The sequence below is a fragment of the Chironomus tepperi genome, unplaced genomic scaffold, assembly GCF_022539635.2.
Source record: "Chironomus tepperi strain 1889 unplaced genomic scaffold, CSIRO-AGI_Ctep_v1 contig_319, whole genome shotgun sequence".
Classification (NCBI taxonomy): Eukaryota; Metazoa; Arthropoda; class Insecta; order Diptera; family Chironomidae; genus Chironomus; species Chironomus tepperi.
The window spans coordinates 76,034-101,257 of record NW_027226441.1 but is presented as its reverse complement, the minus strand read 5'-3'; the positions used below and the strand labels follow the sequence as shown (position 1 = coordinate 101,257).

The 25,224-nt window shown below is 29.9% G+C and overlaps 1 protein-coding gene across 4 annotated transcripts; it reads right to left on the bottom strand.

Moving 5' to 3' along the window:
* Positions 1–1,302: 1,302 nt before the first annotated feature.
* LOC139093000 (homeobox protein aristaless-like) lies at positions 1,303–24,939 on the bottom strand. Of its 4 annotated transcripts, none has more exons than XM_070643580.1 (5): positions 24,645–24,939; positions 24,252–24,605; positions 7,095–7,488; positions 4,683–4,728; positions 1,303–2,626 (listed from the first exon to the last, which is right to left on the bottom strand). In XM_070643580.1, exons 3-5 carry the CDS (start codon positions 7,340–7,342, stop codon positions 1,922–1,924), a joined length of 999 nt encoding a protein of 332 aa, XP_070499681.1. In that variant the 5' UTR covers positions 7,343–7,488; positions 24,252–24,605; positions 24,645–24,939; the 3' UTR covers positions 1,303–1,921. The 4 variants fall into 4 exon arrangements, with proteins under 4 accessions (XP_070499681.1, XP_070499684.1, XP_070499683.1 ...); XM_070643583.1 differs by having other exon boundaries at positions 24,252–24,530; positions 24,714–24,939; XM_070643582.1 differs by having other exon boundaries at positions 24,252–24,611; positions 24,828–24,914.
* Positions 24,940–25,224: the final 285 nt, after the last annotated feature.

Below are 25,224 nucleotides of genomic sequence, written 5' to 3'. Positions count from 1 at the left end.
ATAAAAGCCCATCATACAAAAGGTGCAGTAATGAAAAATTTCGACCCATTAAAGAAGTCAATTTTTACCTCGTATATTATTCTGCATTTTTTTCGATAAATTTTAATAAAGTGCAAGTGAAATAAACAAGAAAGAATTTTGTATTTTCATATTAAAAAGTGTCGCTCCCTGATGCTTTTTACAAGTTGAATGTCCACGGGAGATGAAAAATAAATAAATTTACGCTAACTCAAGTCAAGATTCTTTTTCTTTTCATTTTAATTTCCTCTTTTTATTATTTTCAATATAATGAAAATTCTTTCATATTTATTCATATCTGTGGTTACCCTTTATGTGACAATGAAATTGTAAAGAGAAACTGAAATGATTTACATCCATTGTTTGGGCTGAAAACATATAAAAAAATTATTTTAATGAAAATGAACAGAATATTATGTCGTGAGTCCGAGCGACACAAGTGAGGAATGTTCTGTAATAGCTCATTTAAAGTTCCATAAAGCGGATGCCACATCATGTAGCGACGATCATGTAGAGACAACTTCCCCAAATAGTACAAGTCGGTTAATCAATCAAAAGTCCGAGACCAGGCTGGCGTGACCTTGTAGAGTGGACTAAAATATTGTATGACTAGTTAATAGTAAGTTAATGTCCAGTTAATGATTAGTTCTAAGTTTTTTTTCTCCATTCAAGCATGCTATAGTGACTCAGTCCTAGTGACGGATCGATTAATTAACTAGTGTTGTTCGGGTTCTATATGGCTGCCAAATAGAGATGACTTACATGTCGGTTAATTGACTTGGTATCAAATTTGGTTTAAATTTAGTCCCATTCATTTGTCAAGAAAACAGTCGATAGAGATAATGTTGCACTTGGTATAGGAAACTGGCAAGTGAAAGCCAGCGATAGAGCTTCAGGCAATACCTATGGAAATTTACAGATCACAATTGAACTGTACGACCAGCGAAATAAAAAATTAAGTATGCTATAGTCACACCGACCTAATCCCTGATGTTGTATCGATTAACCGAGTTGTACTATTCCGGTTCCTTTTGGTGTTACTAAAAGAGCTTTAGCGGAGCCTTCTTCATTTGTTTCACTCGGGAATAAAGCATAAATAAGACAAAAGAGGTTTAAAAATTTTAATTTTTTTTTTTTTCATAATAATTTTTTATTGTTGAACTTTCAAGCTAAATTTTACAAATAAGCAAAAAATATATATAAACTAATATTTGTGAAAAGGTTTTGAATTAGAATTTTTGGCTTTTAATTGGAAGCTATTTTATAGAAATTTAATTTAACTTCTGAACTATTATTTTAAAAAGTTAATTTATAAAAAAAATTTGAGCTTCTAGGTATTTAATTAATTAAAAAATTCTTCACCTTTTTATTATTCTAAATAAATAATCATACATAGAGAAGTAAATAATAAGACACAGGAAAAATTGCAACTTCATTATTCGATAATGTTGAAAAGTACGCAAAAGATTAAATATTAAAATAACTATAATTATATGCTCTAGTAATTATTTATAAATCTACGATTTTTTATTTTATTTAACTATAGGACGGTTCTGTGAGTTTTCACAAAAGTGCACTTATATGCTTACTATTAAGGCAATAGTAATTCGATATCAATTTTAAAATCATCTTTGAACATTTCATACCATTTTAATAGCATCATCATAATCGTATACATACACTTAAATAGATTTATACAGTAATAATATGCATTGTATTATAATTCTTTTAAATTCAAAGTTATTATTTTTTGACAAATGAATGTAAACTCAACAAGCAGTCTTTTAAAAGTGAGCGGATACAAATCTAATAGGCTTTTCGCGTTGTTAATAAATGTCTAATTTGTACGGATATTTTAACAGAAAAGTAAGCTCACTTTTTGATAATCAACTGTCAAATGAGATTAATTGCTTAATACGTCGTGTCCATTTTGACGCATCATTTCAAGTCGCATCTCATGCTCGCGTGCTTTAAGACGTAATGCTGCAATCGATGAACTGCGACGATCTTCTGGTGGTGGTGATGAGTTATGAGCTGTTGGTGTAACAGCAACTGAGGAATTTGGTGATGTTTGTGATGTTGGTGATGAGACATTAATTGGAGTCAATGGTGCTGAAGTTGATGATTTATTTGAATCGGTTGGTGAAATTGGTGGAGAAACCGAAAGTGCTGAACTTACAGGAATCGATGATAAATATTCAGATGGAGATTTTGATGACATTTGTTGAAGTGTTGGTGGACGTTGAGCTGCTGAAATATTTGCTAGTAGAGTTTGGAATGATGCACTTGCAGGTGAATAAAGACCACCAATGCCTGGATGCAGAAGTGGCGGTGGTGGTGCACGATGAAATTGATTAAAATATGCTGATGGAACCATTGGATTTCCACTCAATTGAGGGTAACGAAATGCAGCTAAACTTGCAGCATCAAATTGTTTTCTAAAGTTAAATCCTAAATGTGTGAATGGATTTGGAGGTAATGAACTTGCAACAACAGCGGCTGATGGAACAGGTGTTCCTCCTGATGCCAAGTAAGGATTATATGGATGAGCAGCAGGACCAACTTTTTCTTGCTTACGCCATTTAGCTCGTCGATTTTGATACCAAACCTGTGATAAAGATACAAAATGTGTAAATTATCAGATAAAGAACTGGAAATGAAATTAAACTGCAACAATATAATTTCTGCTAAATTCAGTGGCAATCACATAACTTAATCATCATTCATAATGATGAGAAGCCGTAGCATCACGATAAAGGAAAGGCAAAACAGGCCTCGGAGGCCTCTAATTTATTTAATTTGATATACTCATTAAAGTCATCAGAAGAAAATAAATTGAGGCTTGTGCAGGAGTTGCAACAGAAAGCAATCTTTTTTTGCCGTTGTTCAGTGTCTAAAAATTAATTTGGATAAACGATTCCCGTGAAGTCATTATAAGATTTTCAGAAAGAAAACAATTTTTTTTGGTTCTCTTAAGAGCTGCACATTCATCTTGATGCTTTTTTCTTGTGTATGTTAAGTCACACAATAAAATATGTTTGTACATTTAAGAAGAATATTAATAAAGACGTGTACATGTGTTTTATGTCTTATTGTTTTCACTGAAAAAATATCGCTTCTGCATGTTTTATTGAAAAACTCCTTGTTTTGCCATTCTCATTTTGTTGCATAGCTATAAGTTGAACAACACAAAAGAATTATAGTCTGTGGACCACTGTGAAACAAAGTTTCACTTGAATTTATCGCGTGACCATTCTGAGACATCAGAGTTAATTTTTTAGTTTTTTTACTTCGAAATTGCTTATGCCTAGAAGTTTTTTAGTCAAGGCAGAGTGAGAAAGAGCGATGAAATTTCTCGCGTATAAGCCACAAGGCAAAATATTATTATAATATTCCATAATGATATTAATTTGTTCAAACATTGTTGTGAGTGAATGCTTAAATCGCTTACTTTTTTGTAAAGAGCTTAATTCTGTTAAAAGTTGCCTAAAGCAGTTTACATTTATTTTTTATTAATTTTCAATATGTCTGCAACATTGTGAGCATATTTAGGAAAATGTTGCAACCGAATAATATCCGATAATCTATGATAATTTGGGAATTCTTTTAATGAGCCATTGGATTCTATTTATATTGTTTCTTTGGGGAATTTTATTAATCTTGCCAAAATCTTGCAAAAAATTAATATTAATCTTTTATGAGAATCTGATTATAACGGAAGCCGAAGTCTGAATCCGAAGCTGACCAAATATCAAGCTTTTACCTTCTCGTGAAATTCTCTGATATCTCTTAATATAACGCTGGTGACCGAGCTATGCTCTGAGATAAGTAAATTAAAGGATAGAGTTAAACCCTATCCAAAGCACCTTGTCTGAAGGGTTGCAGCCCCACAGTCGAATTAGGGATGGTAAGGCTTACAAATGAACATTTCCGAAATCAAACTTGTAAAGAATGAATCTTAAGATAAACGGACTCTTAAGGGAAAAGAGTTGAAGTAGAGTTCTGCATCAATCAATGCAAAATGAAAAGGTTGAGGAGAAATTGTTTAAAAACTCGATTTTTCGCGTTACATAACAACTGAACGACCACATGGGAGATTCTAATATTGATAAAAATGTTAGTAAACTCCACTGCAGAGTGATCAATAACGAGCTCAGCGTCACTGTTTTTGAATCAGTTTATTTATCAATCGCTTCTGTATCTTAATGATTAATTTTGCAAATTAATGTACACATTATAATTACTTACAGTAATTACTAAACAGTATAATGAAGTATACATATCATACACAGGCGACAAAATGTTGTTAAAGAGAAAAAAATGTGAATTAAGTTTTCACAGAAGTGAAAGCATGTATGTAAGTATGTTAAGCTTTTGATTACAATTGAAAAGATAAAGACTGTGTCTAAGAAGTAATTAATTCCTTCTTTTAACGGATATTAATAAGATATGATACACGAATACATCCCCCCAAAATTTTATATATTCATAAATTCATATCATGAAATTACACTGTAAATAAACAACATTTTGTGTGTCTCATATAGAGCATGCACATGCAAAATTATAACTCATATGACGACAAGTTTTTTGCATGATGCCATAATTAAAATGCAATTAAGAATGATGTGATAAATGTTGTATATATGCACATGTTCACCTACCTGAATTCGTGCTTCAGTCAATCCAATCTTCATCGCTAGTTCCTCTCTGTTAATAATGGACAAATGTTATTAAAAATAACAGATCCACAGAAGGCGCGATAACATCATGTTAAAAGAAAAATAAAAAAAAGAATGAGTTAGACGATGATCACGCACAGAAATTGAATTAAAAAAAATTAATGTAATTTTGTGAGCGACAGAAAAAAAAGCGAAAAACAGCCATGAACATTATTAATGTATTGTTGAGTCAACGTGCTCATGATTTTTATTTTCCATCACATTATGAGCATCCACTAAAAATTTCATGCCAGAAGGAATAAGACAAGAAGCTTCTTCGTCATGACAACACACATAAATCATTCAACAACTTGATCATGTGTATCGGCAATCAATTGATAAAGAATAATGTTAAAGGAAAGAAGTTAAAATTAGCTTTGAAGTCCATTCTCTGGCCACGGTTTAAAACAAATCAAAAAAAGACTAAGAGAAGAATGAGAGAAAATTTAAATTACAAGTATAAAAAAAAACTTAATTAAGTTACATCAATTTATAAGTTACTGTGTCTGCCGTTTTGCTCTCGTTTTAAAATAAATTATATTTTATGGTTTTTACTCCTCTAGTTATAATTTTTTTTAATTAAAATCATGATTCGGCAAGAATCTTTAAATAAATATCTAAACATAATTTATTTTTTGTAAGTAAGCAAGCTCATTTCTTTTTGTTGTTGGTTGGAAGATAAAACAAACATGAAACAATATAACGAAATTTTCTCGTGGATCACCAGAAAATTAAAATTAAAGGAAGTGTTAGAAACGTTTTGATCATTAATCATGGTATTCAACACTCATTATTTGATGTATAAAATGAAAGTAAAACCAGTGGAGCAAGCAGAAAGATGCATCCTATGGGTTCTCATGATCGAATTTAAGACTCGAGACTTGTCGAGACCAAGACTTTGGGAAACTCTAGTGCACCCTTAAGGAGAATGTTAAAAATATGCTTAAAGAGATTCAATTTGAATTTAAAGTCTTTTTGAAGTTAGTCAGTCCAAGTTGATTAAATTGACTTAATTGAAGTATCAATAACAGATCTATTACTTCTTACGATTGTCTTTTGGGAGGAAAGGACGAGTAATTTGAAAGAGAAATCTCAAAAAACTGAATATTTTACAAATTGATTGAACTCTAATAAATCACTGTTAGAGTGTAAATCAACAATGCTAATTAATTAACAAGATTGATTATAGATCACGGATTTAATTTAATAACAACGATGTTTATTAGGTATTTAGTGATAAAAAAAACAAACTAAATATTTATAACAAGGGGAATAACAACTATAAAAGAGGAAAATAATCTAATTGTAATTGCACACATTTCAAATATAAGATAACCGTTGATATATTCTCAACGATTACATTACAAATTTGATTGTTTTTGACAGATGGTTGTCATTTATTTCTAACTATATTGTCACCTTATTGCCGTTGTGACAACATTTCAATATGCGTCAATCGGGTAAATATGTAACTGTGCAAAACATTAGAACTGTTGAAGATGTTACAATGTCAATGTTGTCAATGAAAGAAGAATGATTACTGTCTGCTACTTGTATTTGCACATAAATTTATGGAAACATTTTATTAAGTGATTGAGATCTAATTCAAAGTGTTATTAAAAAGCGAAGTTGATTTGCCATACAGTAAATAAATTTCCATACATTCATTCATTAGCGATAAAATAGCCATTTAATGATACTTTTATTTAATTTCCCATTGCGTTATAAGCTGTCGTTATAAATTATATATGTAGCAGTTTAATGTGAATTTATAGGCAAATCACGTAGCAACAATGTAGTTATGAAATAGCATTTTTACTATTAATCAATCTATCCAGTAAATGAATGTCAATCAAATTAAAATAAAAAAGTATGAAATTGTAATTGCAGGAATTATTTCATAAGATAGATTTAAAGCAGTTAACGGTCATAAGGCTAAAATTATTTGTTTATATTGTTTCAGTAATAAAAAGCGGTAAAGTAAAAGAAAGACCAAAAAAATAAAAAAAGGAGAATGAAAAAAAGACAAGATTTCTTTCATCGACATCTAAAAATGGAGATCTGTGTAAATTGAGAAGTAATTTAGAGCCATTGACTTCATCACTCGATTTGTAAAAAGAAGTTGGTTTAAAGTAAGAAATTATCATTAAATATTATTGTCATGCTTGTCTGTGGAATTTTTTCGTTGTGTTTCTCTCAATATCTTTATATTGTATCATTTATGTACGTATATTCGTAAATGTACAATTTTCTCTTTAAAAGAGATGCTCACAATTATGGAATTTCATAATGTCATTTATGGACAGTATAAAAATAAAAATTTCTTAATTAAATTGAAGTTATGTGGCAATTTACCTCGTGAAAACATCGGGATAATGAGTTCGTGAGAATGCCTTTTCAAGCTCTTCCAATTGAAAACTTGTAAATGTCGTCCTATAACGACGTTGTTTCCGTTTTTGTGGATATTCATTATCTAAATCAACATCACTATGATCGGACATCGGACTATGACCACCAAGACTTGTTGTCGCACTTGATCTGTCTTGTGGAGAGCGCCCTTCTCTCGGTATGTCCTCCAGTTTTGTATCTTCTGATATGCCCATGCTGGGCTGATGAAATGAATGCAATCGATCGATGTTGAGAATTTTGAGATTTAATTTTACACACTTTATATATTTTTAATTTTTTTTTATATTTTAATGATGGCTTTTTAAAGCGTTCCTCTCTCTCCTAATTATTGCTTTTAATTCTGAAATGAAAGGATAAAAAATTAAAGTTAATTAAAATTGCTTTTGAAATTGTGTCAAAATTATCAATGTAATCAGTAGCGCCATTAAGGAAAATTCTTATTATTATTGATGGAACTGATAAGAAAAATTAGTTTTGAGTAGGTAATCATTTTCAATGAAAAATGTTGTTTCATTCTTGATTATGCGTAATTGATTATGTTACCCGTCATTTACATAATTATTTAATATATACGATCTTACAGACAGCTTGGTAGCCGAACAACGACACAAATATTAGTAATGACAGAGAAAAGTGCTCAAAAACATAATTAATTGCATCAATTTTTTTATACATATTCGTATCATAGCCTAACGCAATAAAGTGCTGCTGTTGATCGTATATGTACGATGAGTTCGTCATTCAATTAGCATGACCATCAGTTTGGCATTTTTTTGTGTGTCCTTATAAAAATTTATTATCAATTTTAATTGCAGCCATATCAGCTGGCCCTAATTGCACAAGTCAATTAATCGACCCAAAGTCCGGCACCAAATCGGTGTGACTCTGGTATGGTGTCAGATTCACACAGTGCCACACTGACCTAAGGTCGAATCAATTATCCAATTTCTGCTATTTGGGTGAACATCATGCAAATATTCGGAAAATAAATGAGAACCTTAAAGTTACTGCTAAAATATCATCTGGTCTGCCTGCATAACATACAAAATAATAATAATATTTCTTCTTCCTTCCCTTCCCTTCTCCTCCTGTTTGATGTTTTTTTTATTAAATTACAGAAATACAGACGAAAATAATAAATAATAATGTGCAGAGATGCACTGGATAATAACAACAAATTTTCATCTTCCTTCTACCGAAAAAAAATCCAATTTTCAGTTTTCGGATATACAACAATAATCTGTACCTTCCAATTATAATGCCGTAATTTTGATTAATTTATTAACACGATCAATATTTTTTTTATTCACCAGGAATATGAACAGCAGAACTTTTTAATTAAACTATTCACCTGCACGATCTGCAAGGGGTGAAAACTTTTTAGTAAATTATACAAAAGTATTTTTATATCACTTATACAACATTGTATCAGGCAATTATTTTTAATGCTTCATTTTTATATTCCACGTTTTTATTACAATGTGATTTCATATGAAATAATAAATATTGGCAATCTTAATTATATAAAAACCACAAAATGTCCAATCAGTTCAATTATATAAATTACAATGTCCATCAAAATTAAAATTTAGTGATCGTACATACGATAGTTTTATGATATCACTAAATATGTATTATTATCATAAAATTTTGCGTAAATTAAGCCCTCATAACATGCTATTAATAATTTTATTTTTGCAGGCAAGCTTCAGATGAAGCTCAAAAAAATTATTCAGACTGGGTAAATATGGAGATGAATATATTCATTCATGTATGTCAGGTAGCACAAAAAGCGAGAATAAGAAGAATAAAAATAAAAAACATCGACATTAATTGAAAGTCATCGATCGGAAAGCGAGAATACTTGAATTATTTATATATTTTTAATTAAAATGATTTAATTGCAATATTGAAGCAACTTTTTTTATTTAATTTCCCTCCGCGCTATGCTTTTTGACTTAAATCTCTCTTTATTATACATTGGATAGATATATATATTTTATTTATATATGCCAATAAAGTGTCGCCAAACTCGGCAACTACATGTTGTCAGTCTACAATTAAATTGTAATAACAATTCAATTAAGAGAGCATTCCTGTCTGTGTGATCTTATCGTCGACCTGAAAATGTGAAATCTGCTCTGCATATAAAACATATACAAATAAAAAAAATTATTTTTTTCTTCTTTTTTTCGTACGATGGAAATAAAAAAAACTACAACAAAAAATTTTATCGCATAATTTACATCAGAAATTATCATTGTAAGCATTAATCTTTGTAGAGTGAATTGAAATGTACTTGCAGATTAATTTACTTAGCTACTTACTTAAACAATTTCATTTAAACTGTAATGAAAATCGAATAAACGTGAGAGAAGGAATTGTTTGTTAGTCATGTACCAATTAATGGTGGATTTAAAATCGATTGAAATAATTTTTTTTGAATTAAATTGATGAAGGTTTTGAGGTATTTTTAAAATATATAATGTACAATGAATGATTTACGATTTACTCAACTTAACCGTTTATTGAATTTGCTTTATTCAACAAGTTGGGATCAATTCCACAAATAGCTCCCTAACTGGAAAAGAGCTAGAGCATGCTTGCGAGCAAACCTCTCATCTTGCTCTACTCTTTGTTTGAACAAGCTCTTTGTCTGTTAAGGGCTTAGTCTAACAATTTAGAATGCAAACTTCCTATTAAAGCCTCATAAAGCAAATACTATTGAAGCTAGGGCATGATACACACGTGTTTCGGGGCGTAAAGCTTGCCTATCACTAAGCTAGGGTAACAAAATCAAAATTCATCAATTTATAGCGTATAGTTCCATAACTTTGCAACAAATCCCTCAATGGCATTTCAACATACAGAGAAATTAAAAAACTTGTAAAGTGCTAATGAATTAGCAGCTACGTGCAACATGTACAGCATCATAACTATTGAAGTCTTATCATGGGTAATGTTTATGTATTTTATATGCATATTCATTGAATAAAAAATACACAAAAGCCCTTCATAATTTATAAAACCATTTAAGAGCTACAAGCAGTACCAATATCAATGAATATTATTCAATCATTTCGAATTGTATGTTATGATACAATTAATAGTTGTATCTGTGATTATTCTGATCTGTTGTTCATCTAAATTGATTTGCTTTATTAACTTTTATGTTCATTGGCATAGCAGATCTCTCATTTAGATTCATTTTTCGTTTCGTTATTCTCTCAATTGCCTGTTGTTATTTAATGTACCTGCGTTGTGCTCTTGCACTTTTTTTCCGTTTGCAGCTGTGTGTGCATTGTTTGTTGTATTATACATTTATGTCTTTTTCTCTCACTGTTATTCGCTCGTTTTACATTTCGCATTGTAAATTGTGATTTCAATTAACGATAATTTTTATTTAATTACTTGGATTTTAATTATTTGTCCATTAGCGTCAGAAGAATATGTTTATGTATGCGCAAGACGAAACAAGACAAGAGAAAAAGTTTTTAAATTGCAAAAATCAACAGCAACAATAAAAAAAAAGAGAGTAAGATGAGAAATGCATGCAATCTAAATTAAATCATGAAATCTTTTTTCCCATTTCATTTCGGCGACAAAAAAGCCATTAGGAATGTGTTATTTTAAAAGAAAAAATCACATGCAATGAGCCCATAAAGTGACATACAACCAAAAAACTTAATTAAGATCTTTGTCGGTTGTTCAGTGCATGATTCGATAGCCTTAATAACTTGATTCATACAATATTTTATTTTATTATGCATCTCATGCAGAAATCTTTACTATATTAGTGTATTTGTGCACATTTGCACGGCAGGTAATTAGTTTAGCACTGTTAATTACCCCAAGCGATGGAATATGATGACATGCAAGCTCTTTTTTTACCTTGTTCTTAAAACATTTGATCTTGTTTCGATTACTCATAGTCTGACCTCTCAAAGAGAGCTGCTTAATAGATCTCATTTATTCATTTCCTCTGACTATCGATTTATCACACTTTTCATCTATAAAATAAATTACTATTTATTGATGAAAATGAAAAGCATCAGTTTGAAGGAGATAATTACTTAATTATCTGTTTATGACCAACAATGACTTGCACTTACTATATTTATTTTATTTATACGCTCTCTTTACGATAATAATTCTCCTTTTTTGAAATTATTCCACATTCGCACATTGGAATGTATCGCTGATATTATTCAATATAAGTTATAATGAAGATGTCATACAATTAAAGGCAATGCGCTTCTGTACAAAAACAGTAATAATAAGAGAGGATTGAATTCCTCTCGCAGTATGAGCGAGTATTTTTGAAATGAAAGAAGAGTTGGAAAATAAATATATTTCCAGTGAGGATGCGACATTTTCAGCTGCATTAATAGTTGCAGGTAAGCTATGAATAAGACCCTAAAATCAGTTTTGGACCCTTCCTGCTACAATTGAGTTGCATGAGCATCAATCAGAACTCATGACAGACTACGTTGTGCAGCTCGGCTACCTTTACTTCTCTGTGTCAACGACGAGACATGAAGGAACCTAAACGACAACGCATCGTGCCGTTCGGAATAAATGTTCATGACCAAAACCCCACTGGGTACAAATATCAAACTTTTCTTCGATTTTTCATGTTGCTTTATTTAATTATTGACGATGTATCGCCTTAAATAGACTTTAGCGTATATAAATTGGCTGTGCTTTAAATTTGGATGTGCGCTCACATCTCGCATAATGGAATTTAAATTCTGCTAGGTATTGCAAAATATAGCAGATATGAAGAAATTTTAAGCATTCCAACATGAAATTAAAGAAATGTATAAGTGCATACTCAATCTTTGAAAATGGTCATCCTTGACGTAAAAGGCGATAGCGTGCTGAATGACTTTACTTAATTACATTTTATTTTATTTTTCATATACATAATAATATGTGGAGAGCATCCTTTTAATATGATTTTTTTTTCTGCTTTTATTTTGTTTATTCTCTTTAGTGTGTTCCATGCTTCCGTGATTCAGAGCAAAGAGAAGCAACAGTAGCAACAGCAGTTGTAAGATTGATTTTTTCTCACTCACATATTATTCATGAGTGTGAATATACATTGTAAAGTGAAATTATAATTGCCACATGCTGTTGCTTCTGTAATGTATGTCTATCTGTATTTCTTTATCTGCCTAATTATCAACTTTGTAAAGATCTTATGAATATGATGATTATAACTATTATCTTTATTGCATTTTGGTTTTGTGAGAAGAAAACCATAAAAAAATGATGTCTATATCATAAACATCTTTATTGTTGCGAGACACTGTTGCAGGTATTTTCATGTCTGTTTTAATTGAAGTTGACAATCCATTTTGTATTAAATTGGATCATATTTTCATGAAGTTAATTCAGGAAATAGCAACAAAATGGAAAGACAAAGGTGAACTTTTGTGATCTTAGCAGATAGTGAGCATACACAACGTGTTTGAAGATGATCGTGCTCATGTGTATATTTAATCAATATAATTGAACATGCTCAATATTGTGATCATACTCATTAGCATGGTCTTTGTCTGTTCGGAAGAATGCACGATTCATCGATTAATTTTGAAAATGAACTGATCAGCTTTTAAAAATGATCAGCCTCCTCGTTATGGATTTCTCAATTACATTCCGTTTTCATTTAGTGCAATAATTCAAAAACCAACAAGATTCACAAATTGCTGTCATTTTCACATTTCATCAATAATTTTCCATTATATGATTTAAAAAGAAAGCATAGTTGGAAGGTATCGGTTATCGTAAATAATACCAATTAATTATCATCTGTGTCGCAATTTTTAAACATTTAAAATATCATGAAAAATGAGTTTAAATATTCATATTAACGCTGACGGCACTCGATTTCGTGTAGTTTACTTTAAATGAGGTTTTTTTGCGAAAATTGATTTAAATTTTATGTTTACGTCCAAAATACCTTTATCATTTTTAATTTAAATTAAATCTTCGTTTAAGAAATGCTTTTCATACAATGAATTTCGTTGATATGCTTATGCCAGTTTTATGCCTTTCATCGGTTTGCAATAAAAAAACATTTTTTTTTGTTTCCGATAATTTGATTCAACATGAAATGGTAATCAAAATTATTGCAGACCCAAAGCTCATTTTTATGGACTAACATTTGAAAATCTTTAATTTTAAACATTTGAATTTTTGGAATTAAACTCGAATAAATGTTAGTTCTATAAGGGGCAATCAAATTGTCAATGCCTGGACAGAAATATTGTTACACATCCGCAAGAGAAAAAACGTCCTAGAGCTACACATGGTGTGGAACAGAGATGAAAGTTTGTCAACTTAACGGACGGACAGAGAATTTGTACAAATTAGGTGACAGAGTCAGTAACAAAATCAGATGGAAAGCATTTTATTGTAACCTAAGTTCCACTAAGGTTAATATCTAGTTCTGGTATATTTTTGTCCACTTGGGAACAATTTAAAATTAAGTAAAATTAATCACATGTTCAGAGTTCATGATACAATTTCATAATCCTTTGATCATTTTGTAAATTTTTTATATAATTCCTTTCCTCATCGCAGTCTTTTCATCTGCTATGCATGTATCGTTAGTATCATCTTTATGCCATTAACACACAGAACGATTTTTTTTTTCACTAAAAGGCAAGAAGTTGAAATGAAGTCCAAAGAAGACCAAAATCCCTCGAGACAATTATCAGTTGGCGCAGTAAGCATTAATCATATTATGACCGTTTCCTTTTCTGCTTTTTAAGGTGATCTCGTTTTCTTCTTTCTTTTCTTATTTTACTGTGCAAATTAACGATTATGCACTTAATTAAATTTTGTGAGTTTCTTTTGTTTTTTGCCTCCCGGAAATACAATTAAAGTTTTCGTATATATTTCAAATGGCACCGTCAATTGAGTATATATAATGAATCCTTAAGGAATTATAAAAAGGATGTTTGCATTTATCATCATTAATTGCTTCAGGAAATGAATAAACAAATTGAAATTGTTAGTATCATTAGTTTTAACAGATCAATTAAAGTAAGTCGCTGTAAACTAGCAAGTAACATCTGTTAATGGTTATATAAAAAATTGTACAAAATTAATTAATTAAACATCATAAGTAAGTAGATGAGAAAATTTGCATAAATATCTAGCTAGAATTTTCCACATTGAAAAGCTAATTAATCACCGCAAAAATGTATTTAAAATAATTGATCAATCAACAGCAAGCAATAAATGATTAATTCTGAGGTGGAAAAAATCCTTCACGAATACAAATTACTTAATGCTTATTGTCGACTGTAATTTACATAACTAATCGACTTCTTAATTAAAAAACATTATCTATTCACATTATAAAATTAAATTAAAGTTTTTTCATCTCTTCTCTCTCTCTCTCGCTCGCTATTCAACATCGCTTGCTCGCAATTAAGTCTATGTGCAAATATAATATGTAAGGTTTGATAGAGTTATGTCGTATATGTGTAGTAAAACACTATATAAAGTGCAACGGAAATGTAAACTTAATTTAATTTTAATTTGAAAAGCAGCAACAAAATGTTAACCTTTCTCACATAACGTATCTCCGCAAATACAGTTTGCGTTATTAATTCAACGTAAATATGCGTAAAGCCCGCATATAAATTTACCTCTTTGATTGCGTAGAAGAAAAGAGACGTTAATAGAATTAACATAATTTAGTGTCATTTATTAAGTTACTGCTCTTTAGTGCTTAACGAATTTTTTTTTTACTTCTCTTTCCGCCACTACATGTACAGGCCCAATTTAACTCACTCAACATGGCGTTTAAAATAAAGAAACTCATGAAAGATGGGAAAAAACTTCTAAAATGTTTTAATTTTACACAAGAGTGATCATCACTAAAGTTGAAGTAACTCCTTTCAGTTTTTTGTCTAATATCATCACCATCGTTTCATTTCTGTATTTACTTATGAATTTTTGATGCCCGTCACGAGCCTCGTAATTCCTTTAAATATATTAAAGAGCTAAACGAAGTAAATCTTTGTTTATGAACATAAGCTATTGGGACATGCTCTTAATTCTTATCTAACCTTACCACACACAAATATTTGTTCAAGATAAACCAAATATTGTTTTGCGATAAAATGACATTGATTGAGAATTGAGGAGAATTAAGGTTAAATTGATCAAATGTGCGGGAATCGTTTATATATTACGTTTCAGAATAAGGAACCTTCCTCAAATCAACTTCGACTTCTGGCTAAAAATGAACTTGACTCTGCATTAATCTCAATTTCAAAATAGTTTTTAATTATTTTAAATAAAAAGCCAGTGAAATGAATTTTGAGTGTCTAAATATTAAATTATCTCCACATTAAATTCTAATTTAAAGCTAACAAAGAAGCATTAGTTTTGATCAGCAATTCAATAGCAAGAGTCAAGAACAAGACAGAAAATATGAAGAAGAAGAAAAAAATAATAATCCAAAGCTAATTCCATATAATGAAGATTAATTTAGTTCAACATAAATCTCATCCCCAAAACCTCATTAGCGATCCTGATAGGAGACCAATTTTTTATTAAATAAAGATAATGACTTATAATTATGATCAATACATCATAAGATGATGAGATTTTTTTTTGAGTATGAAAAGAGCTAAGACAGTATTAATTGCAGAAGAATACAGAGCACGTTCTTTTTTAAACATTATAAAAATAAGTCTTAAAGTCCAGTCAAGATGAACATTGAATAATGAAGAAAACAACAACAGTTAACTTCACCTCATGAAATTATTACGCACGTTATTGAAAAAAACTTATTCTGCTTCTAAAATAGTGTATGATTTATGGCCAACCAATCAACTACTTTTTACTTGCTGCTTCTTCATCTGCCATCGCATCATTACCGAGATCGATTTAATCATTATTGTAGAAGGAAATCATATCAATTTTATGAGTTTGCGTATCATTAATCAATCAATTTATAATACAGAATACTTCTTTCTTTACAATTCATCTCTAACCTCTCTCTTTTTCTTTCTCTTCCTACCCGACAGTGTACGATCCATATCATTGAATTATTGTCTGTTTGTTATTTCATTTCAACTTTGTTTTGTTTACCTGAAAGGCAACAAGCATCTTCTATAATATACAATAATCTATTATGATCATGGATCAACGTGTGCTTACTTACTTATTCAGATAATTTTGTAGATACTTAGTTTCAATTGAAAACTCATCGATGAACTTTTTTTTTCATCATTTCTCAATGAATGAGGCAGTGTTGTTCAAACTTTTTTGTACAACGGCACACTTTGGTCACTGCGCACAGCATGCGGTTCATGGCATTTATGGCAAGATACTGGTGTGTCGCGGCACACAGTTTGGACAACACTGGAATGAGGTAATGAGTATGAATGTAGATTAAAAGATGTAAGTATTAGAATCAGGTATAGTATTAAGTATGTAAGTTAGCAAGTGAATGTAGACGGATTATTCAATTAATGTTAATTTGTATCTACTTGTTTTTTTTACATGAAAATATCACAATCATCAATTTTTCTTAACGATGAATAGAAAAGTAGAATATCTATTCCAATAGTTAATTGAGAAGGATTATCGAGCACTATGGTGCCTGCTAATAATTTATTGATACTTCACATCAAGAGCTCTTACCCTATAAATAAATAAATATAGAAAAGGCTAATCCGATTACGATTTTGTAGTGTGCCGCGTATCTTGTCTAATATTTTCTTTCCATACGTCTACACTACATGATATTGGACGGATGCCGAAAAAACAGGACGTGTAAACTGGGATGAAATATGAAACATCTGCGCATGCGCTTGAGTAAGAGTTTAAAGAAAGACTCAAAATTTCAATGATGGATTGAACGACGAAACTCTGGCGATGATTCGCATACAATATCAGAGACATTTATTTTCCTGATGTTGGCCATAATTTATTAAATGGCGCATGTTTGTTAACAAATTGAGATTAATTTTTTATCTATTTTTCGCTATAATTGCTCAACTACATACTTAAAATACCGCATGATAAAGAATATAAAAACATGTAAAAACACAAAAGCTAGTTAAGCTGTCTTCTAACCTGCTGTGCTTAATTAATTAAGTTTTAACTTTATTTGACTTTATCTGACTTAATGAAAAATTACGTACTTTTAATTAAAAAATGTCTAAATATAATTAAGAATTTTACCGACTACAGGCGCCAATAGGTTGAAAACATTCATTTTGTTGATGTCTAAAAATTTTGTTTATCCCTTCTTCTTCTCTACGAAATTAAACTTTGTAATTAAGTAATTAATCATCATCTTTCTAGAGCTATGAATAATTGATTCGAATTATTAGTTTAAGTATTTTTTATCTGTTTATTGCTGCTTTTTTTGTGAATGGTTCCACCTTTCTTTTCAACATTCACAAATAATATATAAGCGGCATTCATCGAAACCAATTTATCAGACTAGGAGTTGAAGTAATTCGTTACGTTTGAGTTAACAACTCCGTGAGATTTTTTAATAAGTTTTGATTTTCATCAATTAGACATATTGAGCCACAAAATGAAAATAAATAAAATTACTGTTAAGTTCTCATAAATTTCTATTAAACAAATATGGACATTTTAGGGGTGGGATAAATTGAATGTAATATACGTTATGAATAAGACAATAAAGGCATGAATTTAGGGCATTTAAATTTAAAAGCAATAACTTTAAAGACTCAAAATACTTAGAACCTAGTGACAACCAATTGTCAAATTCGGTTTTTTTGCCAAGTTGCTGCAAATGAGGTTGTGTTTGCCTAGAGGCTGCACTTGATTCTTTATACTGTCGATTCGTCGCCATAGTGGCAACATTTCAATATGTGCCAAACGGTATGGCATTAATCACCTTCTTATTATGTTACTCACTAGCAAATTCTGATCGATAATTAAATACAATTATGCAGTTGTTAAATTGGAACTTCATAAAAGTACAGAAATTACAGTAATAAAATGAATGTTACTAGCTCATGCTGAGAGACAAAATCAAGTAAAGCATAAAAAATAGGTGATCTGCATAGTAATTTTTGAGATATTTTTTTCTTGATTTTTAAATAGGTACCTAAAGAGAATTGAAAACAGAGAGCCAATTAAAATGTAGAATGAAGTAGAAAAAATTCAATAATGGATTATCTCGGACATTAGCGTTTAGTCTTGTTAGCTAATTTAAAAGAATGCTTATTAGCTTACTGACTAAACTAGAACTTTTTTGTTTCACCAAAAAAAAATTGTTCCTTTTCTCCGTTCGTTGAAACAAAATTGAAATTTTATGCGTCATCACAGTTAAGAGCATCGACATTATAATTCCGTAATTCTTTAGAAAAATTTGAAAGTAAAATAAATTACATTTAGATAGCGTTGATGTGTCTTATACATTCTTAATAACATGGATATAAATGTATACAAGGAAATGTTTGAGACCACCTTATTACGATTTAAATTATTCTAGCATGAATCACCCGACTTGATTTGAGAATTGACAGTCATAACAAAATTTCTATCACCTTTCATTCTTTACTATTATTTTACCCAACGGCCATGCATTTTTTATACTCTGAAAATGACATAAAGTAACACGTAAGTCAGTGTCTTATCGCAACACACACATGGTCGGCACATTCACTTTGTGTGTTGCCTACCACTTAATATACATTTTGTAGATCCACTTAATGAAAATGAATTAAGTTTAATCGCCAAAGCGTAGAAGTAACAAATATAAAGAATGATTAAGGAAGGAAAACTAGACGACTTATTAGTCACTGATAAAAATTCATTAACCAGCATTAATTATTTACCAGCTTTTTATTTTTCCTTAATAAACAAAAGTAGAGAATAAATTAAGAATGTTAAAAGAGGCAATTTATAGTTGGATGCCACTTGCGCGCAAAAAATATATACAGAAAAGATTAAAGTGTGAAGCGATGAAATAATTTTTTTTTCTTTACCTTCATGTCGATTGTAATAAATTACACTTTAATTAAAGAATAATCAAAGTTACACACTCACATGCACGCTACCCAATTTTCCTTTCAACGCTATTGATAATTCAGTAGACTAAAGTAAAGTTGAAGCTTCTTTTATCGTTCATTTATAATTAAAGTGGAGAAAGGGTAGAAAAAAGGCAAGTCTGTGGTGATGGTATTGCTTACACTGAGTATTGTACATGCATGTATATAAATTGACTAAAATGTGATTTTAGATTTTCTGAACAATGGACGGTTCTTGTTTAAGATGTTTTTTGTGGCTGTTAAACAAGCAATAAAATATGCAAAACACTTTTAAAGCTTAAGAATTAATTAATTAATTAATCAAGATAAACAAAATCAAATTATATATTGAAAGATTTCTGTTTTAAAAATTAGATGTAAATATTCAAACAGTTAAGTCATTTCAGAGTTGTGTCCTAGGGTGCTTTGAAGATTTTATCCAAAGTCTGCATTTAACGAAATATTTTAATTATATAAGTGTAAATTTTACTGTGATTTTTTATAGCATCTAAAGTTTGAAATGTGATTGAGTTGAAATTTTTATCTTTTTTGTGTGATTTTATAGACCTAAATTTTTGTATTAATTGATTAATTTTTAAATCGAAAGATTATCAAATAAGACTGCATTCGGAATTTAGGTATTACGTAACGCGAAAAATTGGCTACCTTTCTTTTGATTGATTGAGGCGTAACAAAATCTCGACCCAACCTCTTTAAAGAACGTTAAGTAATTAATGAACGACCCCTAAAAGGGCAAAAGTACTTAAAATTTCATGATTTTGTCACAAAGCGTTACGAGAGAGGAGAGAAAGGGTCTTAAAACGCTATGTTTAGCGATACGTAATTATCGAACATTCCCAAAGATCATAGCCGTGTAGATCATCCTCTGGTTTCAGATAGATTAGTAAAATTATGTCAAAAAGTAATTATTTAATTTTAAATCTTTAGACAGAATGCATTCCGGAATTAAAATATTTGCATAAATTTTACTTAATCGACTGCATACCATCATATGAATTCATTTTAAACTCGTTGACATCATAGTCTAAATTTGATGAATCAAGTTCAATCAAGTATGTTTTAGAGTGTATCCACTTAGTGATAACAAAATTCAATTTACAGATTTTGCAAGCTATTTAGACGTCGTGAATCATAAAACTCAACATTTCTAAGATGCAATAAATAATTCTTCTGATTAGATATGACAAAGAGCTTTGAAATTCCCAAAAAATTAATGGTTGGTCACATCTAAAGCATATTGCTACATATGCAAATTTTATTATAAATTCCACAAAAAAAAAGGTTCATCAATAATTCAAGGAGTAAAAAATTATTCAAAAGAAAAAAGTCTCAACAAATTGATTGACAATAAATAGCGCGTGCTGCTAATGAATAAAACAATTTTTTTATTTATTTATTCAATATTTCAGTCAATCAGAAAAGAAAATCTAAAAGAAGCGAAAAAAAGAAAGAGCAAAAAAATCAATTTACAGACTACAAAAAATCTTTATTGTACTGGATTTGTCGTTTTGCTTATTTTTCCTCTTTTTTCTGGATGTTTAGTGATATTCATCCACAATTCATTTTCTGTTACTTTTTTTTCTTCTTTCCTCACTCTATCAAATAAACCATTAAGTCACTAATGGAACTTATCTTAAATTCCTTCTTCAATTTTTTCTTTCTCCTGTCTTTTGTCTCTTTTTATGTACCTTTATTTTTTTATACACATATACCTCCTGACTCTTCGCGCGCGCTCTGAAACAGCATCAATTTTGTTCTTTTTGTACCCCCGATTTATTTTGTATCGTTTACGCGCGGTGTCGTGTTTGTTTGGTGTGACATGGACATTAGTTGCTTTTTTATTGAGAAAGAATATCTTTCTTATATTGCGGCACATTTTTTATATCAAAAAAATAAAAGAGAGAAGGAATAAGAAGAGTAGCAAATGCTTTTCTGATTTATTAGACTTTTTCTGCCGAATTGTGTTCTTAAAATTAATTTCTTTTTCAGCCAACGCGAGTAAATTTAAAAGCAAAGAAATGTGGAAACAAATTTGCTACAGTAGTATTGCTGACTTGAATTGTAAGTAGCTTGATGATGATGATGTGATGTAATACATAGTCAGAGAAGCATAAATGAAGACATCGATTTAGCTGCCAAATCGAGGCGGCATCCATTTGACATTAATAAAAGAGGTTGAGTGGACCCTTTAAAGTTCCGTATTGAAACCTTCTTCATTTGTGTCACTCGGTTAATTAGTAGCACCAAAGAACAAAGAAAATCATTCAAAAATGACCTTTTTGATTGAATATTGGGTAGCATATTATTTGAATAACGTCATTCATGGACAATCTTAAGCATGCTAGAGCCTATTCTATAAAAATGTGATCAGGAATTTAAACAACAACTTTTTTATCTGGCGGACAAATGTTGCTTTTGATATCTTTCTTTTCCTTTGTGTATACATTCTATCCTCAACAATATTATTTGTTTTTCGGCATATTTGAAACAAAAACATGCAGTAAAGAAGTCGGAAAAAGGAAAGAAATTTATAATCATCTTCAAATTCTTTAAATGTCTTTATGAGTCATGAAAGAAATGTTGTAAGTATTTTTTTCGGTGATAATAAAGGAATGCGGGTTGGATTTAACCTTCTATACATTCTGGCGCCCTCGAATTATACTTAACGACATCCAATTGTAATTTATGTGATGAAAAGAGTCAAAAAATTATTCATAATATAATTTGTGTGGGTAATTAGCAGCTTTAATTGTCCTAAACTGACTTTTTTGTCTTCCTGACTTGATAAGAACGTCCTTTAACGCCTTTATTATTAGCCATTAAAAAACTATTTGCATTTTTTAAACAATAGGTGACTGTCACACTAAATAACACAACTCGTGATTCCTTATCACGACTTATTTCCTATAAAAAAAAGTTATAAGTGGCGATGAGTAAAAAAACAGAATGCAGTTTGTTATTTATGAATTAATTCGCACCTTATATAAAAAGGTATAGATACGCAGATAAGAAAAAAAAAACGTTTTGCGTCATTTGAAGTAATCGAGTAATCAGAAAAGCTGCAATAATCGATAAGAAATGAAAAAATTGATTTAAATTAAATTTAATGCCTGACGAATTTCTTATCAAGTTATTATTTTTTTCTCTGTTTTAATTGAAACGGCTCACTAGTTATAAGAATTTTATTTCTTGCTCTTTTTTTTGGAGTTACTTTAATAATTTTTTTACCCTTTTTTTGCGCTAATAATTAACTTCATTCATCGCATGACTCAGTGAGTTTTATTAAATTACACGGAACTTGTTATTCTGCTTTATATTCGTTAAGCTAATTATTATTGCATTATTAGTTAGTTACATATTTAAATGTTTTTGCATTACCTCTTGTAATTTCATAACTATATCAAAAATATAGTACTATATTTCGTCATGCTGTACATTATGAATTTGTATTTTAATCTTTTGGCTTCTTAAAGGTGATGAATGTAATCTAGAGCTGCACTTAGCCTAACACCACTACGTACCAACGTCACCTTCTTGTAGTAAAAGCTCAATAATCCAAGCCACATGGTTTAATGGTCTGCGTTGGCCAAGAGAGCCACGCGACTTTATTTGCTAAGAGACCCAAGAGACCCCCTTATACATCAAGTTGATTACGAAAAAATAATTTTAAACAAAGATTTCAACAAGAATTTTTAAAATAAATAAAATATTGCTCATAAATAGGCATTAATAATTGTTAAACGTATGTGTATAAAATCCGTCGGCTAATTTCAGTGGTTGTACAAATTAGCCCTGGAACTTTATGTTGCATAAATATGTTGTTTTTTTCGTTCAGTTGCACGAACACAGTAGAACCAGGAAGAAAAAAAAACTTTTAATCGCGATAAGAACTACACGAGAATAAAAATATTTCATAATTGAGCTTAACTAATTTCTCAAATTATGTGGATCAATATGGAAGAAAAGTTTTCAAATCGAATTAAATTTTTTATGTTTTTTTCATGATTAATAAAAAAATAAAAAATAAAAAAAAAGTTTATCGTGAGCAATTGGAAAAATTATATTATTTTAGTTGCAAAAAAATGGAAAATCAAATTCATTACAAATTGGAAAATTATTAAAAAACTTACTCAATGAATTTTTTATGCCTTTTTAGTTTATTTTGCACTTAATCGATATAATGGAAAATTGACAATGGTTTCCATGGAAGCTCTATTGCAATGAACAAAGTTATTTATACAAATTTGTATTGCAAAATATATTTAATGCTTTTAAAACACTAAATAAATCCATGAAGTCTACTAAGGAACTCACCCGAATGGCCAACTTGACAAAATGTCCAGTTAACAACTAGCCTACAGTTGAGTAATGATTTATTTTATGGATAATAGTAGTCGACAGTAGGTTTAGTTATTCACTGGACATTTTGCCAAGTTGTCCACTCTGGTCTTAATCATAAAAGGCCGAGTATCAGCCCTTAAACACGACCATATGCTGAATGAGCATCTTATGGTACCAATTAGACTGCTCACTAGTTACCATAAGATACTAATTGAACACATGCTCGTATGCTACCTGGTGAACATGCTAATTGGTACCATAAGATGCTCATTGAGCATATGCTCGTATGCTAGGAGAGTCATTCTCAGCAGCTAGAGTAATAATTCATTCCAATTTAATAATTTGTTGTAATTTTTTAATGTGTGTACAAAGAGAAATAACATAAAATATTTGATAAGACCAAGTGACATTAATTGATTCAATCACATGATGATACTGCAATTAACTATCCGAAAAAGCAATTAAAAAATGATGTTATGTCTTCATGATTTGATAACATTTTGATATAAAGAACATTAAATTTAATAATATTGATTTGTAAAATTTTGTGTGACTTAATTAAGATTGATTTTGTAGATATTGAATAGAATTTTTTTCTGTTGACTTGGAGACTTAATGACCCACTTGATTACTTATTTAGCATATTCAAATTTGATTTGCAATATTTAATTGATTTAATTAATAAAAAGAGACTTACCTCAATGTTGCACGTTGAATAAATTGTGAATTAATTAATTTATCGTCAGGTTAATCAATTAAAACTGATTATTAACTAATAATTTTTTCACAATCTTTAACTATCACGTGTCTTTGCTAATAAAATATCTCCGTCTCTCTCGTACTCGATCAAATGTATATCACACTATTAATCCGAGCTTTTTTTTCGTAATGCGAAATGTAAAATAGTTGAAAAACTATTATGGAGAGAGAATTTTTGCACAACTGCTAATGCACTGATGCAATAAATATTTATCGCCTGTAAATGATAATTAGTTTATGCTTGAAAGTAACACTTCATGGAATGCCTGTTCTAAATTCAAACTATTTCACACTTTTTCTTGATAATAGAAATTGTTTATTTTTTATTAACATTGGAATTTTTTTTTCCTTTTATTTTAGTTCCACTAGACGTGTTATTGTCTTCTTTTATAGAATTTACACATAAATGCACATTTGCTGGTTTCGACAGTAATTAATGATTTTAGTTCAACTAATTACTGATTTTCTATTTTTTTTTATTTATCTGTTTTCTCTTTCTTTGCCTTTGACTTACAAACTGTTAATGAGCTCAAAGGTGCAATTTTTTTTATTGCTGTTAAAGAAAAAAATAAAAAATAAAATTCACGCAACCAAACTGGAGACTAATATTCTTCTGACTGTACGAAGCGAATGTTGAAATTCGACTGAAAAACATTCGAGAAACGAAAACATTCACAAATGTGGTGTCAGTATAATAAAGTATAACTAAATGTGTGTGGGTCAGTACTGTATGTTTTCAATGGAATCAAGTTGTTTTAAGCTCCACCCTAATTTTTTTAACGTTTTATCATCATACATATACAGTCATACAGAAACAACAGATGAAATTGCTTTCATAATTGGCTTTATAATAATCGCATAATAAATAAATTTAATTTCTTCTTTTGAACGAACCAAAAAAAAATTGCGAA

Coding starts and splice junctions, on each gene's coding strand:
- LOC139093000 (XM_070643580.1), bottom strand. CDS start 7,342: ATGGGCATATCAGAAGATACAAAACTGGAGGACATACCGAGAGAAGGG. Junction 4,729..7,094: donor TATCCCGATGTTTTCACGAG/GTAAATTGCCAC, acceptor CATTATTAACAG/AGAGGAACTAGCGATGAAGA. Junction 2,627..4,682: donor TGACTGAAGCACGAATTCAG/GTAGGTGAACAT, acceptor TCTTTATCACAG/GTTTGGTATCAAAATCGACG.